Source organism: Erpetoichthys calabaricus, chromosome 11, assembly GCF_900747795.2.
Source record: "Erpetoichthys calabaricus chromosome 11, fErpCal1.3, whole genome shotgun sequence".
Taxonomy (NCBI): domain Eukaryota; kingdom Metazoa; phylum Chordata; class Cladistia; order Polypteriformes; family Polypteridae; genus Erpetoichthys; species Erpetoichthys calabaricus.
The window spans coordinates 91,301,944-91,326,706 of NC_041404.2; the positions used below are offsets into that span (position 1 = coordinate 91,301,944).

At 36.7% G+C, this 24,763-nt stretch overlaps 1 protein-coding gene and 1 long non-coding RNA gene across 3 annotated transcripts in view; one reads left to right on the forward strand and one right to left on the reverse strand.

Annotated features, from left to right (window-relative positions):
* The window catches only part of LOC114642385 (proline-rich protein 12-like), a 200,569-nt gene extending 188,129 nt beyond the window's left edge, over positions 1-12,440 (reverse strand). For both annotated transcript variants that reach the window (XM_051933684.1, XM_051933683.1), the window contains exon 1: positions 11,818-12,440. In XM_051933684.1, coding sequence (XP_051789644.1) covers positions 11,818-11,900 — 83 coding nt within the window. In that variant the 5' untranslated portion in view covers positions 11,901-12,440. The remainder of the gene's footprint in view (positions 1-11,817) is intronic.
* A 3,605-nt stretch (positions 12,441-16,045) lies between these two features.
* LOC114660717 (uncharacterized) lies at positions 16,046-21,287 on the forward strand. The gene is made up of 2 exons (XR_003717747.2): positions 16,046-16,471; positions 20,055-21,287. It is a non-coding gene; the product is annotated as an uncharacterized LOC114660717 (long non-coding RNA).
* Positions 21,288-24,763: the final 3,476 nt, after the last annotated feature.

Consider the following 24,763-nt stretch of genomic DNA (forward strand, 5'->3'; position numbering starts at 1 on the left):
CTTGGTCTCATCAGACCACAGGACATGGTTCCAGTAATCCATGTCCTTAGTCTGCTTGTCTTTAGCAAACCGTTTGTGGGCTTTCTTGTGCATCATCTTTAGAAGAGGCTTCCTTCTGGGACGACAGCCATGCAGACCAATTTGATGCAGTGTGCGGCATATGGTCTGAGCACTGACAGGCTGACCCCCCACCCCTTCAACCTCTGCAGCAATGCTGGCAGTACTCATATGTCTATTTTCAAAAGACAACCACTGGATATGATGCTGAGCATGTGCACTCTTTGGTTGACCATGGCGAGGCCTGTTCTGAGTGGAACCTGTCCTGTTAAACCGCTATATGGTCTTGGCCACCGTGCTGCAGCTCAGTTTCAGGGTGTTGGCAATCTTCTTATAGCCTAGGCCATTTTATGTACTGCAACAATTCCTTTTTCAGATCCTCAGAGAGCTATTTTCCATGAGGTGCCATGTTGAACTTCCAGTGACCAGTATGAGAGAGTGTGAGAGCAATAACACCAAATTTAACACACCTGATACCTTGTAACACTAACGAGTCACATGACACCGGAGAAGGAAAATGGCTAATTGGGCAAAATTTGTACATTTTTCACTTAGAGGTGTATTCACTTTTGCTGCCAGTGGTTTACACATTAATGGCTGTGTGTGGAGTTATTTTGAGGGGACAGCAAATTTACACTGTTATACAAGCTGTACACCGACTACTTTATATTGTATCAAAGTGTCATATCTTCAGTGTTGTCCCATGAAAAGATATAATAAGATATTTACAAAAATGTGAGGGGTGTACTCACTTTTGTGAGATACTGTATCTATGTATGTATGTATGTATTTCAACAGCTTCTGTAAAAAGCCAAATTTCCCCCTGAGGATAAATAAAGTTCTGTCTAAACCAATTGGTGTCTTTATCACAAATGATCAGAAGAACTTTAACTTGTGTATGCCACAATGACCAAATCATGGGGTTCAACCCCTAATGGATACCGACATAGTTACTCCTATTCACAAAAATTTGAAAAAATGCAGATTGATAATATAAGCATGTGGAGTATCCTTATGCTACTTCGAACTTGCTGATCATGAATAGGATAATATTTTTGATATTTGTTTCTTCATCAGTTGTCCTAGTCCTCTAAGAACCACTCTCAGAAGGCTAAAAATGGACAATTTCAAACAAAAACATTAGGGTATCGTTTTAAACTCTTTCAAGTCATTGACTACAAATATGTTGTTTTGATTTTTTTCTATTTCAACCAAGAATATTTAGACTTTAAACATTAAACTGAAGCACACATTTTAATATTTCAAATATCTAACACAACTACTCATTTATTAAGTACTTCTACCCTATTATTCTACCCTTTTCCAATATATCCTTCACACTTTTCCTTATAGTGTATGCATTTTTAATGACCAAGAATCACAAAATAAAATTTTTAAGATCATATGGATACTTATTTACATAATAATATAAAATAATTCAATATGCAGCAATTGGATGCACTCTATATGTTTTAGAGCTTTTCTCCCATATTTGGACTGTTGTCCAACCAACTGCTGTCCAGGGAGAAAGTTTTGTTTTTGAAGTTATTAAATACAACTTCAGTTAACAAAAGCAAGTGTCTGGAGCAATGACAAGAACATGGCGGTAGTGAAAAAATACTTTCCATTATATATTTACATTTTTTTTTCTTTCAGGCTACCCTCAAATTTGAAATGCAATGCTTCAAAATCTAGAAAATTGTATCTAAATGTATGCAGCTGTTTGATCCTCACTCATTACGAGTCTGTCTAAGGATAATATGCAAGTTCAATTACCTCTGAAACACTACAGGACTTGGCACAACCAGACAGCAGCCAAAAATCATTTCCAACAACGAATTGAACAAAATGTATATTTAAAACGTGGTTCCTTTTCAATAAAATAAGAGTAGAACATTTGCTTCGAATGAATTAAGTGTATAAATGAAATAGCATTTAATATGTACCTGTGTATTATATTAACCTGATTGTTTTAATCTCTGAACTGCAGCATTAACTGCATTTGTTCTAAACTCTTCAGTTGCAGCCATGCAAACTCAGCTTGGAAGCGATCAAATTTGTGAGCTGGAGGTTTGATTGGCTACAGAAGTACCTTCTTCTTCAAACTTCATAAACCCAGCCTTGCTAGACCATGACACTATCTTAGAAGTTTCAAGGTTGTTATACTCACAGATCATGGTGCTGGACAGTAGTGACATATTGCATGTTGCTTCATACATTCATGTAAGAACTTCATTATACTAAACATATGTAACTATACTAACTCCATAAACAAAGATTTTTGATGTCACGTGCAGAAAGGATTCCGCTGCTTCACGTGTAATGTTTGTTTTTGGCCATCCTCCCAGTATCTCTTAAAAAATGCACTGATGGTTAAAATTCCAACAGTAACCCAACCCCCATAACACACCTTTTTTTCAATGAACTGTACTTAAACAGCATTTTCAACGAGTGCAAACTCTTGTAACAGGTCAAAGTGAGGATATAGGCAAATGAGAAGGGAGGAATACCTGTACAAATTTGGAGCCCCAAACTCCCCCCTCCTCCCAATCCATTTCCATAATATTGTTAAACCACAGTAATTTTTAGGAATATAAGTTAGCGTCTCTACCTTTTAAATGAACCTTTAAGCCATAATTCAAAATAGGAGATCGTTAAAAGAAATATTTTGAGAGACTTTGAAAATCGATAGGTTAATAAAACGTGTGTCTACCGATTTTGATGCTTTTTTTTTTTCCTTTTAAATGTTTTTCACTCTTCATAAACATTGACCTCTGGAGGGGACAAGTAATTCCAGCATAAGTATTTTGCACTGTCAACAGACTTGATACATGCTGCAAATGACAGTGTTCTGAATCCAGTCATACGTGTCTGGCGTGAGTTAAAATGTTTATAAGAAAACCAAAAAAAAAAATCAACAAGAAAATTAAGTTATATTTATACAGTGGGCCAAAAAAGTATTTAGTCAGCCACCAATTGTGCAAGTTCTCCCACTTAAAAAGATGAGAGACGCCTGTAATTTTCATCATAGGTATACCTCAACTATGAGAGACAAAATGAGAAAAAAAAATCCAGAAAATCACATTGATTTTAAAGAATTTATTTGCAAATTATGGTGGAAAGTAAGTATTTGGTCACCTACAAACAAGATAGATTTCTGGCTCTCACAGACCTGTAACTTCTTCTGTAAGAGGCTCCTCTGTCCTCCACTCGTTACCTGTATTAATGGCACCTGTTTGAACTCGTTATCAATATAAAAGACACCTGTCCACAACCTCAAACAGTCGCACTCCAAACTCCACTATGGCCAAGACCAAAGAGCTGTCAAAGGACACCAGAAACAAAATTGTAGACCTGCACCAGGCTGGGAAGACTGAATCTGCAATAGGTAAGCAGCTTGGTGTGAAGAAATCAACTGTGGGAGCAATTATTAGAAAATGGAAGACATACAAGACCACTGATAATCTCCCTCGATCTGGGGCTCCACGCAAGATCTCACCCCGTGGGGTCAAAATGATTACAAGAACGGTGAGCAAAAATCCCAGAACCACACGGGGGGACCTGCAGAGAGCTGGGACCAAAGTAACAAAGGCTACCATCAGTAACACACTACGCCGCCAGGGACTCAAATCCTGCAGTGCCAGACGTATCCCCCTGCTTAAGCCAGTACATGTGCAGGCCCGTCCGAAGTTTGCTAGAGAGCATTTAGATGATCCAGAAGGGAATTGGGAGAATGTCATATGGTCAGATGAAACCAAAATAGAACTTTTTGGTAAAAACTCTACTTGTTGTGTTTGGAGGAGAAAGAATGCTGAGTTGCATCCAAAGAATACCATACCTACTGTAAAGCATGGGGGTGGAAACATCATGCTTCGGGGCTGTTTTTCTGCAAAGGGACCAGGACGACTGATCTGTGTAAAGGAAAGAATGAATGGGGCCATGTATCGTCAGATTTTGAGTGAAAACCTCCTTCCATCAGCAAGGGCATTGAAGATGAAACATGGCTGGGTCTTTCAGCATGACAATGATCCCAAACACACCGCCCGGGTAACAAAGGAGTGGCTTCGTAAGAAGCATTTCAAGGTCCTGGAGTGGCCTAGCCAGTCTCCAGATCTCAACCCCATAGAAAATCTTTGGAGGGAGTTGAAAGTCCGTGTTGCCCAGCGACAGCCCCAAAACATCACTGCTCTAGAGGAGATCTGCATGGAGGAATGGGCCAAAATACCAGCAACGGTGTGTGAAAACCTTGTGAAGACTTACAGAAAACGTTTGACCTCTGTCATTGTTATATACCCTTTGTTGGCAAAGTATTGACATGAACTTTTGTTATTGACCAAATACTTTTTTCCTCCATAATTTGCAAATAAATTCTTCAAAAATCAGACAATGTGATTTTCTTGATTTTTTTTTTTTCTCATTTTGTCTCTCATACTTGAGGTATACCTATGATGAAAATTACAGGCCTCTCTCATCTTTTTAAGTGGGAGAACTTGCACAATTGGTGGCTGACTAAATACTTTTTTGTCCCACTGTATATGCTTTGCATGAAATTTTAAACGTGTACTAGATAAAGGAGACTGAGAAAACTTGAAGGAAGCTTTCCATGTTACCTGTACAAACTTGAACAATTAGACAACACAACGCTCTTGTGAACAGGAATTAAAATTTCCCTGCATATACTTAAACTGGTTCATTTCACAGTGAGCTTGCTTAGGTGCTGGAAAAAAAATCTCATGTTGAGAAAGTAAACAAGTAAAAAAGTAAGTGATGCTTATATGTTGGTTATCCTGCTAGAACAAGATTATTTACCTATTTTGAGTAGAAAATATTATTGTACAATTTGATGAAGGGAACACCTTCCAAGAGGTCATATACTGCTCCCTGTAATGCTGTGCCATGTAGATGGTATTATACTGTATAAATCTATCTAAATCAAAGTTAACAGCGAATTTACTATAGTAGTAACTGTATAGACATGGATTGTAATATAGTGAGCTGACATAGTCACTACATGTTAACCTTTGTGTAAAATGAAAAAGAAAACAAAGGGAAATCTGGAAGAGTTGTATTCTATATAAAATATAAATGAATATATGGATTTTAATTATAAAAAGAAAAACTACATGTTTGCAAATGTCTATAGTTAAATATCTTACAGAAAAAAAAAATCTCATGATCATGGATTGTTTACTTACTGCCCGATGAATTCTGCTATCTATTATCCCTAAAAATGTAAACAGGATTAACAGACACAATTAAAACAATACCTAAATTTACTTTATTTTATCTTCATGTGATATACAGTCCCCTCCAATAATATTGGAATAGCATGGCACATTAGTTTTTGCTATGCACTGCACACATTTGTGTGTGAGACCAATAGATGAATATGGGAAGAGATCAGAGTTTCAGCTTTTATTCCCTAGTATTTACATCTAGATATGTTAAACAACATAGAACACAGCACATTTCGTATCAAAATACCCAGTTTTTCAAGTGAGCACACATTTGGAACATGGCAAGCTGACAGTTGTTTCTTGTTACCCAGATGTGTCATATAAGATTGATTGTTTAATCATCAAGTAGCCTTGGACATCTACTCTCAGTTTAAGCTTTGACGTTCATCTGTAAAGACTCAATTTGTAGTTAAAAAGTTAGACCAACAAGAAGACCAGACAGCTGTCTGAGAGAGGGAGAAAAGCATGCCATTCTGAAGCTAAGAAATGGGGTAAAATCCATCACAGTTATTTCAAAAAACATTGGGCATAGCCAGTACCACAATTTGGAATGACTTCGAAAAGAATGAAATCCCTGGTGTACTAGACAACAGGCATCAAACCAATCGTCCAAGGAAAACAACAACTGATGACAGACAAATGGTGAAAGAAGTAAAGAAAAACCCTAAAACAACAAGTGAGTAACATCATGAACAACCTCAAAAGAACAGGGGTGGAAACATCACAGTCCACTTTTCAAAGGAGACTTGGAGAACAATAATATAGAGGCCATATTACAAGATGCAAACAACTCATCAACAGTAAAAAGCATTAAGCCAGATTGCAAAAAAAGTACAGAGATGAGTCACTACAGTTCTGAAACAAAGCTTTATGAACTGATGAGACAAAGATTAACCTCTACCAAAGTTGAGCTTGCCCTTTGAATATGAATCCAAATATTACCCTGGAAAAAAGTAACAACAAGAGATGTGAAGGAACATGTGAATTATATGGAGCAACAGGAAAACAAATTCAAGAACTTGTTACTATTCACAACTTTAATCGAAACGAAGAAAACGGGTGGCATAGCTAATTTTTCTCTCAAGACAGTTTAAGACAACTAATAAAGGAAACTGTTCTTCCATTCTATATAAAACTCACAAATTAAGCGAAAAGACATTTTTTTCAGATAGATGATCTTGTATAAGCAACATCCTACATGTGAGCTACATATGGTATACAGTATTTGTTCTAAGATATAAAATTATTTCAAAATGTTTTCCACATTTTTCTAATTTGTCTTCCTTTAAGGTTTTATACTTTGTGGACAGCACAGTGGTAGAGAGATTAGCCCTACAGCAACACAGTCACAAAGTTTTGCATTCAAAATTAAGCCTGTTAATAGTTTGGGAGGATTTAGTGTGCTCTACCTGCATCTTTGTGCCTCATCTCTTCCCCCATATTTCAAAGATATGCACATTATGCACATTCACAAGCCTGCATTTGCCACATCTGAAACAATGTCTGTGTTAACTGCCATACAGGGTGGTTCGAAACTTGTACCCACATCCTGCTGGTAAAGTTGACCAATTCCCCACAAATCTGACGTGAATAAGTAGGTTTGGAAATCAACGGATGACTGGAACTTGTAGAGTGAAACTTAAAGTTAGCCCATGTTTCTAAAGGACAAACGCATAAGGGATAATGAATGGGACACACATAATGAATTTAAACTATTGCTTTATATCACTTAAAAAAATCAAGCAAGATCCATTTTCATCTCAAGGAACATTTATCAGGACAAAAAAATACCAATTTTATTGTCATAAAGAATGATCAAATATTTCAAAATCTTTTAAGGTATTTTAAATCAAGCTCTTGTATTGTTCACGTTCATATTCAAATGCAATGCACAAAATGTAAGTTCCTAATATCTGTGCACGTATTTTGCAATTAGCCAGGATTATGCCAGTAATTACTTTTAACCAATACAGTCTTACTAAACCTTAAATTCTTGATTACTCTGACCAGGTACTGTATATAAAAAGGATAAAAGGCTTACATGCAATCTCTATTAAAGGTTACAAATTCTCATACCATTTCATAAACATTTTAGTAACATATTAACTAAATTGAAACAAGCATGTGAAAATGTCACTTGTGCTACTGTAAATTTTTTCAACAAGCTAGAAATATAATTAATGCACTTCCTGTGACATCTTCACTACAACTTATGAATCTGTAATCAAGACGTCCTCCACTTTGTTTTCTACATCTACATATGAAATCCTCCATCACAGTGTGCATCACATCAGCTGAATGAAAGTAAAAGAATTTATTTTTCTAAAATTTCTGCAGTATGTAAGCAATTTCTATTCCTTGACTTTTGGATCAGTTACTTCCTGTATAAGAGCCCCCCCCCCCATTCACTGCTCCACTGTTTTCACAGGGGTTACCCTGCTCCTATCTAGACTGGGCTTATACCAGCAGCTTCAGGCAGGTGATGGGAAGTAGCGAAGAATGGCACACTAGTCCATCTTAGGCTTAGGGAGCTGTCATATATATACACACACACCATAACCAGGAATCAAACAAGGGCTAAAAGCACTGCAACACAGCAAAAACAAAAATCACAACTACACCACCAGATGCATTAAGCTAAAATGGATGCAGAATACCGTAGCAACTGTCCAAATGGCTATTGCACTTATGTATTAAAATATTCTCTCTCTTACATATTTTTGTGAAAAGCTGTAAAAGAAATTCATAAAGAATTATGTACTTTGGCTCTCAAAGACTGTTCAAATTTGTAACAGCGTAAAGTATAGTGTTTTAAAAATCTCATCTACAAACAGTGAAACCATTTTAAACTATTTTTAGTGATCTGAGAAGATGGACAGTGTTGATAGTTGCATCTGGAAGACACGATGGATTGGCGTTCTGCCACATTTGTTACCTGCCTTGTGCCCAGTGTCATTGGGATAGGCTCTGGTCTCACACAAATGAGTTAGAATAAGCGGGTTTGAGGTTGTTATGCCAATAGCCTGAAGAGAACAACTGACAAAACTGCAAAAAGCATTGCTTTGGATGCAAAACTTGAGTACCTTGGTTAAAAATTGTGATTTAACAAACAGCCTTTGTTAACAATTATTCCCTTAGCAAAGAACTTCCTTTATCCACTTTGAAACAAAGTTAACAGCAGTGATTGTTAACTAATTGACCTCGAGAACACTATACTGAAGCAAATGAGGACTGTTATTAACTATACAATACTGCATACTCAGACATCTTAAGAAAAGGCAATACTGCTGATGTTGTCCTCTACAGTGTATAATGATTGGACCGTAGGTGAATTAAATTCTAATAATCATTAAGATTTGTATTTTTCTCCACTTTAAAATGTTTGAAATAAAACAAAAAGGTCCTTGTTTTACTGCTTATGATTGCAGGACACCAGCAACATCTTAGTTATTTCCTTTTTTTTCTTCTTAAGTGGAGTTTCTATGGATTTTGCTACATCTGAACCACAGAATTGAGTTAGATAAGTGAAGTCATGAATGGTATGCTGCATAATTAAAAAAACTATTTGCATTTATTGTAAAATTCACAAAATTCCAAATTCCAATTCATAACCACACCAAAATGTAAGAGTAAAAACTTTGCCCATTTGGGATATGTTTACGTATATTCATTCACTATCAAATCCATTGTACAACACCTACAGCTTAGTTAAGGTAGGATATGCACAAAGAGGTAAAACAAAATGTTGTAGGATTACAAATGCAATGCAAAATGTAAAAGCCAACTGGAATACCACTACTAAATTCATACCTAGAGCATAATCCATACAAAAGCAAATTCCAAATCAATTTCGCCCATCTACAAGGTACTCACTACTCACATGCAACTGCTCTGCTAAAGTCCATAAAACAAACTTTGTTAATTGGCATTTCTAGCAGAGTCTGAACAATTTATTTAAAAGTTTTATAAACATACAACAGAAAACACAGCTTTTAATTAATTATAAACCTATTTTAAGATACACAGCTAACCTGTGTTTAACATGTATTGTTCTGCAAATGGTTTTAGAATGACGGAGTGCAACATGGGCATCTGTCAATCAAAACAGTGCTTGGCTGCACAACAGAGATAAATCTGGAAATAAACGTTATGAGATTTTCTTCATTTCAGAAAGATGTCGATTTGGAAGTTCAAACCACAATATACCAAAATCAACAGCTATTATTTATACTGTACTAGCTTGCAGAAGACCAGCAAACACGCTGGTCAGGAATTCCAGCTAAATATGAATGACCAATCACAAACTTGCTTACCGAGGAATTTCTAAGAGGTTTCGATGACCTGACTGTCATAACGTAAATCGCAAATGTGCTGATGTTTTGATGCTAAAAGAAAATAAATGCATATATACCTAACTGCCAAAAAATATTTTAAAAAGTTTCATATAATGAAAGGCCTATTCCTTAAGATCTAATATGTGTGTGTTGCAGGTTTAAAGTGGAGACTGGACAATTTCAAAGGTGCTACATAAAAATTCAAATGTATTAAATGTGATGAAAAACTATGCTTTGCATTAAAATGTTTGCCTTATGGATCAGGTCGATCCAAGATCTGAAAGACTCACACGTGTAAATTCATAATAATAAAGCCAAATGCTTATTTTTAATCATGAGATAGAGATCGGACACTTAACGAGTTTGTAAATTCGCATAACGTGTAACTGTTTCTACCTGCAGCTGAACTGTATTAACATGGTACTGCTCCAGGAGCACTTTGAGGAACATCCCTTAAATAATATCAACACTGTACGCACAATTCAAGCGAAGACTATCACGAAGTAATTTCAGAACACTTGACAAATTGAACGCCCTCCTGTAAGATGTGATTTCACCGACGGCCCCTAACGATACCACAATCAAGACTGTCAAAAAAATCCCGTGACTCCGTATTAAACAACAGTACCGAACCGCTATATTTGCGAGTGACATGCTGTGTTGTGTGCGTTTTAAAAGCTGGCATTATCCTTATCCCGCGGTCAGCCGCTGGACAAGACAATAGTGGAAAGCTCGTTTATGCCAAAAGCGATTCACATAAAGAAAAACTGTAAAGTGTTTTCTTTTTATGGCAGAGCCGGTGTCCCGAATTACACCATCAAGATCACGTTTTGGTTAACACAAATCTGCTCGAAACGTGGGGGCGGGGAAGAGTGCTGCTAGACTCGCTTTAGGCCTGAAAGGTGCGTAGAGCCCAATCGGATGCTTTCCACCACAAATTACAGATCTGCCTGCCGCGTGCCGGCCAGTGGAATCACCTGAAGGAACCCACTGCGACTTCCATTCGAGGCTCGACTACAACGGAGGACGCAGCTGACTTGTGCTCCTCCATCTTTGCAACCCAACTAGCACTGTAAACAAGTCAGCGGACGACTGTCTTGAGGCGCAGTCTCTCATTCGTGCGCCTTCAGCAGGCTGCGCCGAACCCGTCTAGGCCGGTGACTCGACTCAGGCGCAGGGAAGAGGAGGGGGCGCTGCAGGGGCTCCAAGAGTGACGACTCAAAAATGCCAAGCACACACACGCGCGCGTACACGGGGAGTTTGTTAAACACAGGGTAAAATGGAAAGGCCATAGACACCAAATACAAATGCCATTCAAATTCCGAGTGACTGATCGACAACCGTTTCATGTCTGAAAGCCTATATAGTTCAGCTATCTACACATTCTGTCTGTCCCTGCCGATTCCGTTTTGAGATGTTACCAAAAATGACTGCAGTGCAAATCCGCCCAGTTCGAGAAGGGGTTGGCAGGACATGGTGGTTTCGTTTTAACTGCATTCATCGCGCAGTGAGCCCGCAAGGCCCTTATTGTTTGTTGTCTGAATGATTCCCCTCTACGCCAGACATTCATCGGTAGACAAAATGCATTAAAGATCGATAATCAGTCGGGAACCCCCGGATCTAAAAAAGCGCCCCATCACATAAAGGGGGGGCCGGGACAATTAAACACACACATCAAAGCCGATCGCATTATCCGGCGCTTATACTTGCACATGTTATTGCAATAAATCGATAATAGCGCCATTCATGTGTATTTTATATTAATAAAAACAAACATTTAATAATGCGTGTAACACCCCCTCCCCCTCCCAAAACCTACCACACACCCACCCGCCGTTCAAAGCCACCATCTCCTCCCCCGATCGCAAAACCAAAAATGCTCTTCATTTTCCCCCTGTATGCCAATTTCTTCAGCTTCCATCGTAATGTTCAAAAACGCAGCAAATAAAATGGGAAGACGCGAGCTGTAAACAACCATATCTCATTTACCCTTATTCCCTTATAATTACTCAATATTTGTACCCCAAAAATTCCACCTCTTTATTCCAAACAGACCATTACACAATGCAAAGCCTGCACTGTACCGGTCACCTATCATTATAAAACCCCTGAACAAAAATGCACACTTCTAACATCACACATGAGAACGACCAAGCGCTGCATTGTCTATAACATTCTGCATACTGTACCTTGCTTTTGGGGAGCGTTCGTAGCTCCATCCTGCTCCCGCACTTAAATCGCCAAATCCGGGTGCTGGGTAGTTTCTATCCATGAAAATCTGAGATCCTCCGGATTTGCAAAAGAGCCGTGCTCTTTAAACATGCACACACGGGGCGCGCTCTCCTAATACGTTGCTCTTCCTTACCATTAATTGAATTTTGCAAAATATATTAATAATAAAAAAATAAAATAAAAGGGAGTCCGGAAGCCTTTAACGATGGCTAGCCGCTTCTCTGTGTGTGTGTCCGGGTGGTATCGCGATCTCTCTGTGCCCCTGTTGCAGGTAGGAGATTGTTTCTTTACCAAAGGGGGGAAATATCGCCTCTTCTTCAATCTTTTTTTTCCACCACTCAGATACAATTTTCTCCAACCCCACCAACTGAGTGCTTGGGTGGTCTCGAAAAAAACTCAGATCCACGTTACAGGAGAGCTGCTATGATCGGGGTATTTTTTGTTTCTCCTTTTCAGTCTCTCTGCCTGCTAATCCCCCCTTCTTTCTGGTTTGCGCTGGTAGTATTTTGAATCATCTTTCTACGAAGCCGCAGCCATGTTTGAAACACCTCTCTCTCTCTCTCTCTTTCACTCACTCTCTCACACACAAGCTAGACTCTTTTCCCAGAATACATTTCAGGGGAAATTTGACAAAAACGAGCGATCGGAGGGGGAGGGGAGCAGCAGTAACGGGGTCTGTAGATTGTACGCAGAAGCAGCTCTGGAAAACCTTTATATGTGGTGAAGGTACTCAAAGGTACTCAAATTTAAGTTGAGAAAATGCCAGAGGCAACCCCCTGTTACAGAAAAAAAAAGTTAAAAGTATACTCGCTGTTTGTAGATGGTCACAGTGTGATTATGCCTGCTCTTGTATATATTCAGTATGTTACCAGCTGATTGGAGGCTCGGTTGTGAATGTAAAACAATCGTGTACCTTTCTACAACTGTGAGATGCGTACCTTCCACTATAAGCCTTTTAAACGGAAATCAGACACAGTGGACATTTATGTGAGTATTCTACTGTATCAGTGACTCAAACCTTATGAGTAGACTAGGGCGGAAGTGCTGATACAGTGGCGTCAAATCCTTAACTGCATGGGTTGACTTGATAACAGTTAACCGTATGTTTTTCTTGCTCCAGAAAAAAAAAACATAAAATCAGAATTTGGGCATCAATCTAAAAATTATGCTTCGTAGTACTAAAAGACATGGTCATATACCGATTCGAATATCAATTTATCTGCAGCTTGATTGTGTACCATAGGTTTACAAGAAGAGACAGGTGATAACTAAACATGCTGTAATTATACTCATCTTGTTACTATTCCAAACTGCTATGGAGACGCTGGTTGCATGTCCTAAGCTAAAATTCACATAAAACCTTTAACTTGCTATCAGTCATAACATTTAGTTTAAAGCCAAAGGGTAAAAACAAGACTCTGCAGTGTACATTCACCTACTAGCTCACAGTTTTGCACAAAACCTGCAATATATCATATATTATCACATGATATATTGCAGGTTTTGTTTTTTTGTGAACCATTGTTTTGTTTTTATTCCTTCTACTCCTAAGAACACTGTAATTACCAATCAGAAAAAAAACTTTTACGTTTTGATAAACTTATTAATAGAAAAATACATTTTTACATTATTAAATTAAGTCTAAACAGTTTTGCTACATATATAATTAAACATCAATAAGTTCAGTACTTCAGGTATTCAGATTTAGGTAATAAGAGATGTACAAATTATATTTGCAATACTGAAAGTAGTAATCTACTTAGTACACTACTTGTTAAAACAAAAGAACAGTCTGGTTGTTAAAAATCATGAACCAAAGCACTATCAGCAAGAAAAAACATTTTAGTCATCCAACATCTGCTGCCTCTCTGTTGCAAGTTACTTTTCTAACCCATATATGCTAATTTAAAGTAATTTATTTGATTAGATATGTTTAATAGTTTTACATGCAATATATGATGTTTTGTTTAGGCAGATTTGTTTACGGTTTCAACTTTTTTCAGATTTTTGTGAATCATATAGAAAAGTTAAAAAAAATGATGTAATGAAAGCTTAAAGGGTTCCATGTTGGCATGTTACCCACTTCATACCTTTAGAAACTTTCTAGAAATTCCTAGTCATTAAGATGACTTTGTGTTAATTTTCTTTAATTATGGTACTTTCATTTTTCATCCCAAATAAGTACAAATTAGCTTAATTGCTGACTCTAACTGAACCCCACATGTGTGAGTATGAGTATGGGTATGTGTATCCAAATATTGTGCGGGTTTAGAAAATTGATAGATGGAACTTTGTTTATTACATTCCTTGATAAGGATTCCTGTATATGTGATTTCATAAAATAATGAAAGAAGTAAAAGCCATATATATCATTTTCTTCATTTCAGAGCATACTGCATGTATAATTAAAACCATATTTTTGAGATATGATTAATTAAATCATAAAAGCCATATATGCCATTTTCTTCATTTCAGAGAATAGGTATGATTAATTAAAACCATATTTTTTGAGATATACTTTTTAAGTAACATATATTTCTCTAAAATGACAAACTGAAATTCATAATGAAGATAGATACTGTAATTTCTGTTCTAAACCTGGTGCAGCAATTTTGTTCCCTGTCAGCATTCTTATGACTACTAGATTAACATTAAACCCAGAAAATTCTGAAATATCCCCTATAAGATAATGGTAATAATATTTCTTAGTTTACTTTGTGTTTTATGTAAATATGTGTACTTTACAATACTCAGATTAGTATAAAATACTACTTGCTGCACAGTTATATACTTCTGTATTTTAGTTCAGTGCTTCTCAGACTATTTTCTTCTAAGGCCCCAAACCAAAACAAAGATCATCACAGTCCCCTCCCCTTCCAATAAGTTAAACTTAAGGAAAACAAAATGATTATAAGAATATTTGAAATACTGTATTATAATGCATGCTTCAATTTAAATGCTTAAAATCAAAATATTCTCAAGTTAAACAGAAACTGTCATTTTGTATCCTCTTTTTGAGATCCTTTGAGGGCTAGATCCCTAGTATAGGATCAAAAATAACATTACATTTGTAATCATTGACCTTGAAATAGTCTAAAACAATACCCCACAGTCTTATGTTTGAAGATTGCAATTTTGAACCTTCTGAGAGTGGCTCTTAGAGGGCTTGGATCACTGGTAAAAACTGAAATATCAAAAATAATATATTTGTAATCAGTAACCTTGAAAAAGCATAAAACAACTCTCCACATGCCTATTTTACTGATCCCCATTTTTTTGAAGTTTGAACCGCAGGGGTCAGTTTATGTGGCATGCACAACTCCCAAGTTCTTCTGATCATTTGCGCTGAAGACACCTATTGGTTTACTCTTTATCATAAGGGTGTAATTTCCTGCACAAAATACAGCCCAAAAATTGCATAATGAGGGCTTTTTGGGTCTAGAGGGTCACAGAATTGGGGGGGGGGGGGCAGCAAAAAGATTGACGTCTTGCATATCTAGACATCAAGATGAATCGAATGGTATTAGCCTATTTGGAGGTTTTCTTGTACCAGCGATTTACAAGGTGCCGGATAAAAACAAAAAACAGAAGTTATTTCAAATTGTTCATTGGTAATTCTTATAAACACAATATGTGCACATAAATATGTGTTGAGTATAATGGGCACACACCTTATAATTACAAATTAAATATTTGATTCATTGTGCTTTGTATTTACTCCTCTAGATTTTATAAATATACATTGTACAAGTGTGTACTGTATTCAGCTAAATTGTCAGTTTTAAGAAGAATGGTCAACTTAGTGTAACACGGGCAACCTTAAGGCATACCTGATTAATACAAACTTAATTGGGATTAATAAAGTATCTATCTATCTATCTATCTATCTATCTATCTATCTATCTAATGAGCAGACCGTGCCCAAGATCAAGTATTTGAATATGTAACAACGAGGCCCAGGAGGAGACAAGTCTTACTGATGACCGTTTTTCCATGTCCTTTATTCTAAAAGTGCCCCTAGCGCAGTGCTTGCCTGGTCACTCCAGACACAGTTCATTGTTTAATAGCAAATCGAAAAACGCTTTACATGCTTAAGCTGGTCAGATTCCCCCAATTTACAGAACTTTAGCAGAATCTTTTAACTATGTTATCCAAACTAGCCTAATCAGCCATTGCGGTGCCACAACTGGAACACTGATAAGTTGAATGAGACCACAGGTGCATTTGCAAGTTGTTTTGTTCAAGATCAAAACTGCACGATCTTGTTGGCAATAATGCAACATTTGTTCTTGCAAGATGTCTATATCGGTGTAAAAGTTCTGAAAGCAAATATGTCATCATCGACCGAACAGTAGCCATTCCCTTCAGCTCCCGCGCTGCTATTAAGCGTGTCACCGTCGACGGCGGCGTCACCCTTCGGCCGGGGCCCAAGCGCCAGTCAGCCAGCTGCCCCAAACATGCGTGACGTTTATATTGTGCGCCGAAAAACAAACGCACTACCGCCCTTTGCTATGAAAAGTTATCAGAGCGCCTGGAAGAATATAGATGGACGAAGGGCTTTCCAGAAGAACAAATTAAAATCGGCTCAAATAATGCTAGAAATCAAAAAAGGTGTGTATGTTTATTATAAATACGACATATTTTATTGGTGAAGGCAGCCTTTTTTCGTGTTGGTTTGAAACACAGCAGTCGTGTGTTTCGTTGATTTCTTCCCGAGTAATTATGTCAGTGTAAGATTCTTCACCCGTAATTATTAATTAGCGACTAGATTAACTAAATAACATTTCGGTAAAATAATGTTTTGAAAGCAGTGTGCAGTACGCTTTCCAAAAAGTTATAGTGGGTTTGAATACAATTATACCACACAAGTAAAAACACCGAATAACGGCGTTAAGGTAGGACAAAAACGTTACAGTTCTTGAAAAGCGCTCAATAAGTTTAATTTATTATTAATCGGGTACAGACAAAAAGTTCAAGCAGCAGTGACTATACATGTCAAGTTGGGAGCGGACGTCTAGGGCCCTGCGGCAGAATTTATATGGCGCATGCGTTTATTTCAGGAACGCCCACTGCTTTTTGACAGGGCCTTCTGGTTTTGTTCCTAAGTAATTCAGTAAAATAAGCACTTGCACGAGACAATTTGCAGTACTGATATGAAAGAGGGTAATGTTATTATAGTAAGAAATATTTATACATCAGAACAGTAATTAAAAGTGACACTGTTATGGCAGGGTATGGCATGCCACTTACCCAGTTTCCACTGTCTTCAGTTACAACTAGACTAATTCATTGAATAATTTTATTTTGCCTAATTAAATTGATCAAAATGCAGACGACGTTCATACAAATGTGCTGTTTGACTGTAGATAACCAGGGCACTTTTGAAGACAACATTAAGAAAGCAATTAGATTCCTTCCAGTGTTCATTTTTCTGTTTCAGCTCAAATAAAAACATAATAGTCTGAAAAGAATCAAACTATTGATACATAATGTCTTGTTGTTCTGACAAAGGACATCCCATAACAAATTAAATATCTGGCAATCATAAAGTGTGTAGAATATAGTCAACATTTAATAAGGGAATTCTTACAGTGGTGAGTGAGAGAAGGAGCAGAAAAAAGTGCAACCTGTGTGCAAAGATAAAAAAAAATGGAGCTAGAGGGCTACTTCATTATTCAGCAATTGCAGTACTGCACAAAGAAATTTATAATTTATGAAAATGATCAGTCTTAAATAAGTTGCCTTAATAAAAAGGACGTAACTGTCAAAAACAATTTTTTGTCATTTTACAAATTGACCTGAGTGATGAATGGCATCTCAAGATGAATACATGGAGACCAAAATATCTTGAGTATTTGATCACACATATTGGGGTTTAACTGGTGAAAAACACTTTATAATATTAGGGGCATGAAAATCACCAGTGCATACCCAGGACCAATGAAGGGCACCAAATACTGTGTTTGAAAAGTGGATGTGAATCCAACACTTTCTTTACTTCATATTCAAGTGAATGATCAATCATAACAAGCAATGATTGATGAATATAGTAAGTGCATGAAAATCATAAGCAGTTTTTAATTAGAAACCTGAAAAAATAGGTTCATTTTAAAAAAATGTGAAGGAAGATCCAATCTCTATGTAGCCAGTCCCATGTGAGAACCAACGTACTTGGGAGGTAATTTTGGTGACATAACACTCAACCATAAGTCCGTGAGAGAAAGCCATATCTTTTGACCAATCCTATACTAACACTGTTACGATGGCAACCTGTCAACCATTTGTATTTGACTCACGTTTACTTCAGATTCAGACATACAGTACACCAGTTCCAATATTGATTAGGGTCTGCATCAAAGTATTCACAGTGGAAGACAGTGGGCTTAACAATAGCCAGATGATTTAAACCCTTAAAAATCTTTCATTGAAGAATAACAAGTAATGCTTGATTATGAAATATTTCTGGAACATGTCTCCCAAAATACAATGCTAATGTAGTCTGTTTAAAAATCCAAAATACCTTAAATATTTCTCGTTTTTGATTCATTATCCCACCATTAGCCTCTCTCGATACCCATGATGTTAATTTAATTAATGGGATCTCTGTTTAAAGCAGATCTAAGTACTAGAAGCTAATCTAATTATTATCACATTCTGCATATTCTTAAAGTATTATGTAATTTCTAATTCTTCTATTTTTGTGCTGTTCTATAATTAATTTGGTACTTGTTTGTTTATATTTCATGTCTTCTGTATCATATGATTTGATATTGGCTGCTTACAAGTTACCTGAATCATGTCTTATCTCTGGCTATAATGTATAAAAATCTAGTTTACAAAATACATGACCGAGTACAAGTCAAAATAGGTACAGGATGTAATAAGTGAGCTGAACATTATTGATTGATTTTAATGGTTTGATTAAACATACTATAAGTCTTTGGACAATTTTCTGCATATTTTTGACTAGTGAGACAACAAAAATACATGCTGTGTGTGAAATATTAAGATTCCCAAAAATAGGTAAATTATGTCATGAAAATAGAAAATTCTTTCATACATTTTCTTGAAATAAAGTCGCCACAGCTTTTAACGGATGGAAGTAACTGGAAAAAGCATTTCAGACTTCATTTCTTTACTATTCCTAGCTTAATTACCAACATTTTTCAAATTACCTACATCATATTTGCATTTATTGAGGGAATGCTTGTGAAAGCAAAAGACACAAAGACAATCGTTTCTCATTTCAGCAAATCATAGACCAACATTACTTTTATATCTAAATTTTTGGCATTCACTTTTAGTTCAAATTAAGGATTTTAAACTTGGGGAGCAGAGTTGAACAGATATTTATGTTAATATAAGGCTTTCACTATCTCATTTGTTCATTCGAGCCTTTATTATATTTTTAATGCATTAATTGGAGAGTAATCTAAGATAAAATGTGTAATAAATCTGTGGTAATAATATGAATATCCAATAAGTCTCTTATTTCTTGGAAGAGTGGTAAGCCAGTTAATAATAGCTTTATACTCTTTCTGGGTCATTAAAAAGGTTTTTATTTTAAACTTTATACCTTAAGAGTAAAATGGATTATTTGCAAAAACTCCCACATTTCTAATTTTGAGAATAGTTTAAAAATGAAGTAAATAAATTATAAATTATTATGCAATTTGTGTCACCTAATTTGCAGTACAAAATTCCTCTCACATTGTTAAATTACATTTTGGTTTATTTTAACATTAAGTTTAGTAAACTGTTGAGTGTATTCTGTGCAATTACAACAGATTTACACAGTCTTTAAAACTGGGCATTATATCACAGTTATCGCTGTACCAGTTACAGTATTTAAGCTTATGGTTAAATCCTCATTAGGAAAAGTCAATACTGTCAAAGTACAATATTCAATACTGCTCGATACAAGTGAGTACACTAACTGTTCTATGTCCTGTATATTAAGATACCATGTTAATTTTGTTCATACTTTTATTGTTAAGTATTTTTGTTCTTACTGTTAATATTTTTATGATGTCTGTTCCCTTATTGTTTTTTTTTTTATTTCATTATCTATGTTTTGTCCTGTGTCAGTCTGTTATTTAAACTCTATCACATACATGCAATTAGGAGACAACTTCAGGTCTTGACTGATTGTAATTACTGTCATCTAATGCCTCTTGTCTTTATACCCCCGCAGAAAGGATGATTGACATACCCTCCACTGATGATGTTGCATCTGGTTTCTTGCCACCTGAACTCGCCTCCCAGCTCTTAAGACCGGCTACTCATTGATTTAAGATCCTTCCATTATACAGGGATCACTTAGGTGCCCTAACCCTTCATGAGCTCTCTGTTTTTGACATTATACCTGGCATATGTGTACCATTGCTGTTTGCAAGTGCATCTTCTGTTTGGAGTGCATAAAATATGGTCAGAAGAAGAAATGTATTTATTTTGGGAAGGTTTGTAAATGCAAATGTGTGTGTATGTGTGTTGTGATAGAAGGGGCCTCATGGCAGCCCTGCATATCCAGAATAACACTAATAGTTTTAAACAAAAATAAGACCTTAATTAACAAAAATAAACACAAGAGAGAAATAAGTACCTGGTGAAAAATGTACACAGGAAAGAGAGACATACAGGTTAATGGCTTCTGTCCTGTCCCTTTTGTCGGGCAGACTGGCTTTTCTACTTGTCCACCAAATTAGCACCAAGAAATCAATATTTTGCCTCTTAAATCTCTCTCTCTCTCTCTCGATCGATCTCTCGACACTGGCCTTTTTGTGGCCAGATGACTGTATCCAGGTAATTTACAGACAAGCTCCAGGGCTTCTCAAGTTTGACTTCTGGCGTTAATGCACCTCTAAGTCTTTAGTTGTTTTAACAAAGCTAGATTTGTTTTTGACTACCTGCTTTACAGACAGCACAGACCCCAGTCATTCCAGTCTGGTACAGTATTATTTGACTTGATAGGCAGGAGGGTAATTGTTGAATTCCTGCTAGTGCCTGTCTTGCCAGGTGCTATCTCCAACCTCCTGCAAACCCTTTGTGAATTTATTTGGTCCCTACTCATTCAGCTTCATTCCCTCTGATCCTGATTGGAAACATCATGCTTCTTCTAAGGCTACAACTTCTAAGGCTTCTTTCTACCCATCTGGGAAACCTATGCACACATACTGGATTGTGGGTACCTTCTGCCATATTAGTTCTGCTCTTGCCTCTGGTAATCTCCACTCAGCCAAGCACCACTTCAGTGTGCCCTGTTATGAACTGATAAGCAATCCAGAGCTGGTTCCTGCCGTATGCATGCTGTTTTTGATATTGTTTGTTACCCTTGTAAGTGTATAATAAAAAAAGGTAATGGAAGTGGATGGATAGCTGGAAGAATATTTGCAATTTTAAAAGTGTCTTTTTTGTGAGACAAAACAAAGGTGTTGAAGGTGACAAGTGTTTCAGTGGCAAGCACTTCATAAGACAAGCACTGAATAAATGTGGACTTAATGGCTGCACTCCAAGATGCACTCCACTCTTTACCACAAAGAACATCAAAGGTTGAGTAGAATATGCCTGGAGAAATTTGGATAGGCCTGCTGCGATTTAGGTCTGTGGACTAAGGAAACTAAATTGGAACTGAACACATGGACCAGCGGTATGTCTGGTGTGAGAAAGGTCAGGCTTATGACCAAAAGAATCCCATCCTCACAGTCAAACATAGAGGTGGGTCATTGATGATGTGGGGATGTTTTTCTGCTGCAGGAACTGGCAATCTCGATCATGTAACTGGCATCATGGATTCCCACAAATACCTAGCCATTGTAAAGAGGAATATGATGCCTTCTGTTCAGAAATTGAATCTTGGTGATCATTGGACTTTCCAGGAGGACAATAATCCCAAGTACACCTCCTTGTTAACCAAAGCTTGGCTGAGAAATAGATCCTGCAATGTCCCGGAGTGGCCTTCACAGTCCCCTGATTTAAATCCCATTGAAAATCTTTGGTGGGATTTAAAGAAGGCAGCTGAAGTGTGGAAGCCATTAAATATCAATGAGCTGGATGCTTTTGTGCATGAAAAATGGGCAAAGATTCCAACAGAGAGGTGTAAGAAGCCTTTCAGCACTTAGCAAAAATAGTTATTAGATGTTATATAGGCTAAAGCATGCTCTAAAAAGTACTGAAGCTGGGGGTTGAATAATATTGCACATGCCCATTTAGTGAAGAGTTATATTTTTCATTTGAACTTAACCTTCAGTCTATTTATGTTCTCAAAATAACTCTAAAAATGTGTCAATAAATATTTTTCATTGTTTAATGAGGATTTTTGTCATATATTTTAATTACCCTCGATTCATATCACTATAATGCCTATTGAGGTGAGGGGGTTCAGTATTTCTGATTGCAACTGTACATTGATAATGCACATGACTAACTGAATTTTTGGCATAATAAAGTTCAGTTTGACTTTGATTTAAACTCCTTTGGTAAAAAGTAAGGTGATACCCACATACACCAATGTATAAGCTGCTTTGAAATTTGATTCTAAATAAGGAGGAACATGTAGGATTGATCATGAGTGAATGCACATTTATTCTTCTCTTGTAGTGCTACAAACTTTAAGATAAACTGAATAATTGAAGAAAATAAACTCTGAACTGCCTGTTGTGATTTCTTACAGCATAGAGGAGACTATGTCCAAAAATAACAGGCTTCTAAAGTGCTGCTTAAGCAGATGTCAATGATGTGATATGGGTTGATACAGGCAGGTACATCTGAAGAGGAGACAGATATAATATTGCTGTTGATCATAATCTGCCTGCCACTGAAACTGTGGAATGATCCCAAGGTGCAAATGACACTGAATGTTAAAGCAGAACCATTACTTCAATTGTGCTAATTAGTAGTAAAAGGTTTAACTAAGTGGTCCTCAACTTCAGTCCTGTGGACCACCTTAACTGCAGGTGTTCATCCAAATTGCCTTCTGCATTTAACTGGGCACCTGTCTTTATTAAACAAGCTTTTGTTTCCAGTTTTAAACTTTTTTTGTGTCAATCCAGATGTTGCAAAATGAGTTTGCTAAATTTTCAGGGGAATGTAGTAGGCATTTGTGTGAGTGAAATTAATTGTTATTCTTTTCTGTTCTGGACATTTAAGCCTTTTCTTGTTAATTAGCTCACAAGTGAATTTTATACTGGAGTAGCTGCTTCCCATATGTATTCAGTGCCATTTGCACCTGTGTCTGTACTGCACATCACTAATAATCAGTTGTAACAAGAATTACCATAAAACATTGAGAAGGTTTGGGGCAGCCACCCATATAATTTTTCCCGGCTGCAAAATTGATTCCAAGAGAACAGACATGTTCACACAACTGAGTCCAAAACAGAATTGATTTAGTATAAACAAGATGGCGGCTTTAAAGACCAGTAAGGGAAGTGATGTTATCAGGACTGGAAGTGACATCGTTGGCTGCCCCAGAGCCGGGCGCAATATCCCTAGAATGGTCTGTAAGAGATCGAGAGAGAATTAGTGCAGTTTGCTCAAGCTGTTTAGTTGTCTCATAAACATGTGTGTGACACAGTATTTGGATGCAATTAAGCGGGTTTACTGCCTCCAGCAATATAGACAGAGAAGTTGCTGTTTTTGGAATCCTGATTTTGAATTTTGTGTTGTGTGTGGACACCTGTTATATCTCAGCCAGGGTTCTTCCCCTTTTTGGGATGCAGTGTTCTTTTATGTCTATTTTTTGTTGAATTTTAGTCACTGAGATATGCTGTTATTTTGGTTTATTGTCTGCTTTGCTTTCTGTGCCTACTCTTATGTTCTATTTAGTTTGTGGGTGGTTCCCGAAGAGACAGGGCCACGTGCCAGGAACATCCCTCCACCCTATAACTCTGGAGGATCTTTCACAATTACTGGTGCTTTAATTCAAATGCACTTTGGAGTTTTGGCAAGTTATTGTGTTTCTCTGTGATTATTGTGGTATGTTGGATTTTCAACCTGTTTGCTCTGTGTTTTGACTACTCTTTGGATTCTTGTATTGGGACTTGTATTGGATTGCCTTATTGTTTTGTGCAACTCCATTTTGCATTTTAGTGCTCTATAGAGCTTCATTCTTGTTGAAGAGTGTTTTTGTGAAAATTAACCTTATATTTTATAAAAAATCAATGTGTCCCTCATTGTATCTAGCCAGGGTTTTTGATGGGATTTCCCCTTCTAGTGGACATTTTTGGAAGTGTTTTCAGAACTTCTAGTCATAACAATACCCTGATTTTAACCTATGCTTTGATTAAGGTACTGTTTTTGGTTTTGGTTATTGGCTTTGTTCATTTTTATTTCTCCCTTTTTCCTGTTCTGCCTTTTTTCCTTGTTTTATTATTTCAGTAAATTCTTTATTTTATAAAGATTCCTTATTTGCCTTATCACTCAAGCCAGGGGGTTGGTGGTTTATCCTCTGCCTTGAAGTGCTTTGTGTATTTGAACATTTAAAGCATATTTTTTAACTTTAAAAGTCTGAGTCTCATTTTGGATTTGTGCAGTTTGAACCCTGCCTGTTGAGTTTGTGGTCAGATTGCCTAGAGCAAAGCCTACTTATGGACTGGTTAGTCAAAATCCTTGCCTGGTTTGTGAATTATTTAGGGGGCTTTTTACAATGTTTGCATCACCTTTTCACAACAGGATATGAATAACAATGTGCAGGTAATGAAAAGTGAAATAAAATGTATAGGTAAACTCTACAAGCATAAGTTATAAAAATAGTCAATATAATAGAGAGTAAAATAAATGCAATTGTCCAGCTTGACAATGTGAAACATATATTAACATCCTGCATTGAACAGCTGGAACAAATGGCATTTTCCAAAGATGACTACATTAAAAAATGTACTGACTGCATGAGGCGGCAGCAGTTTT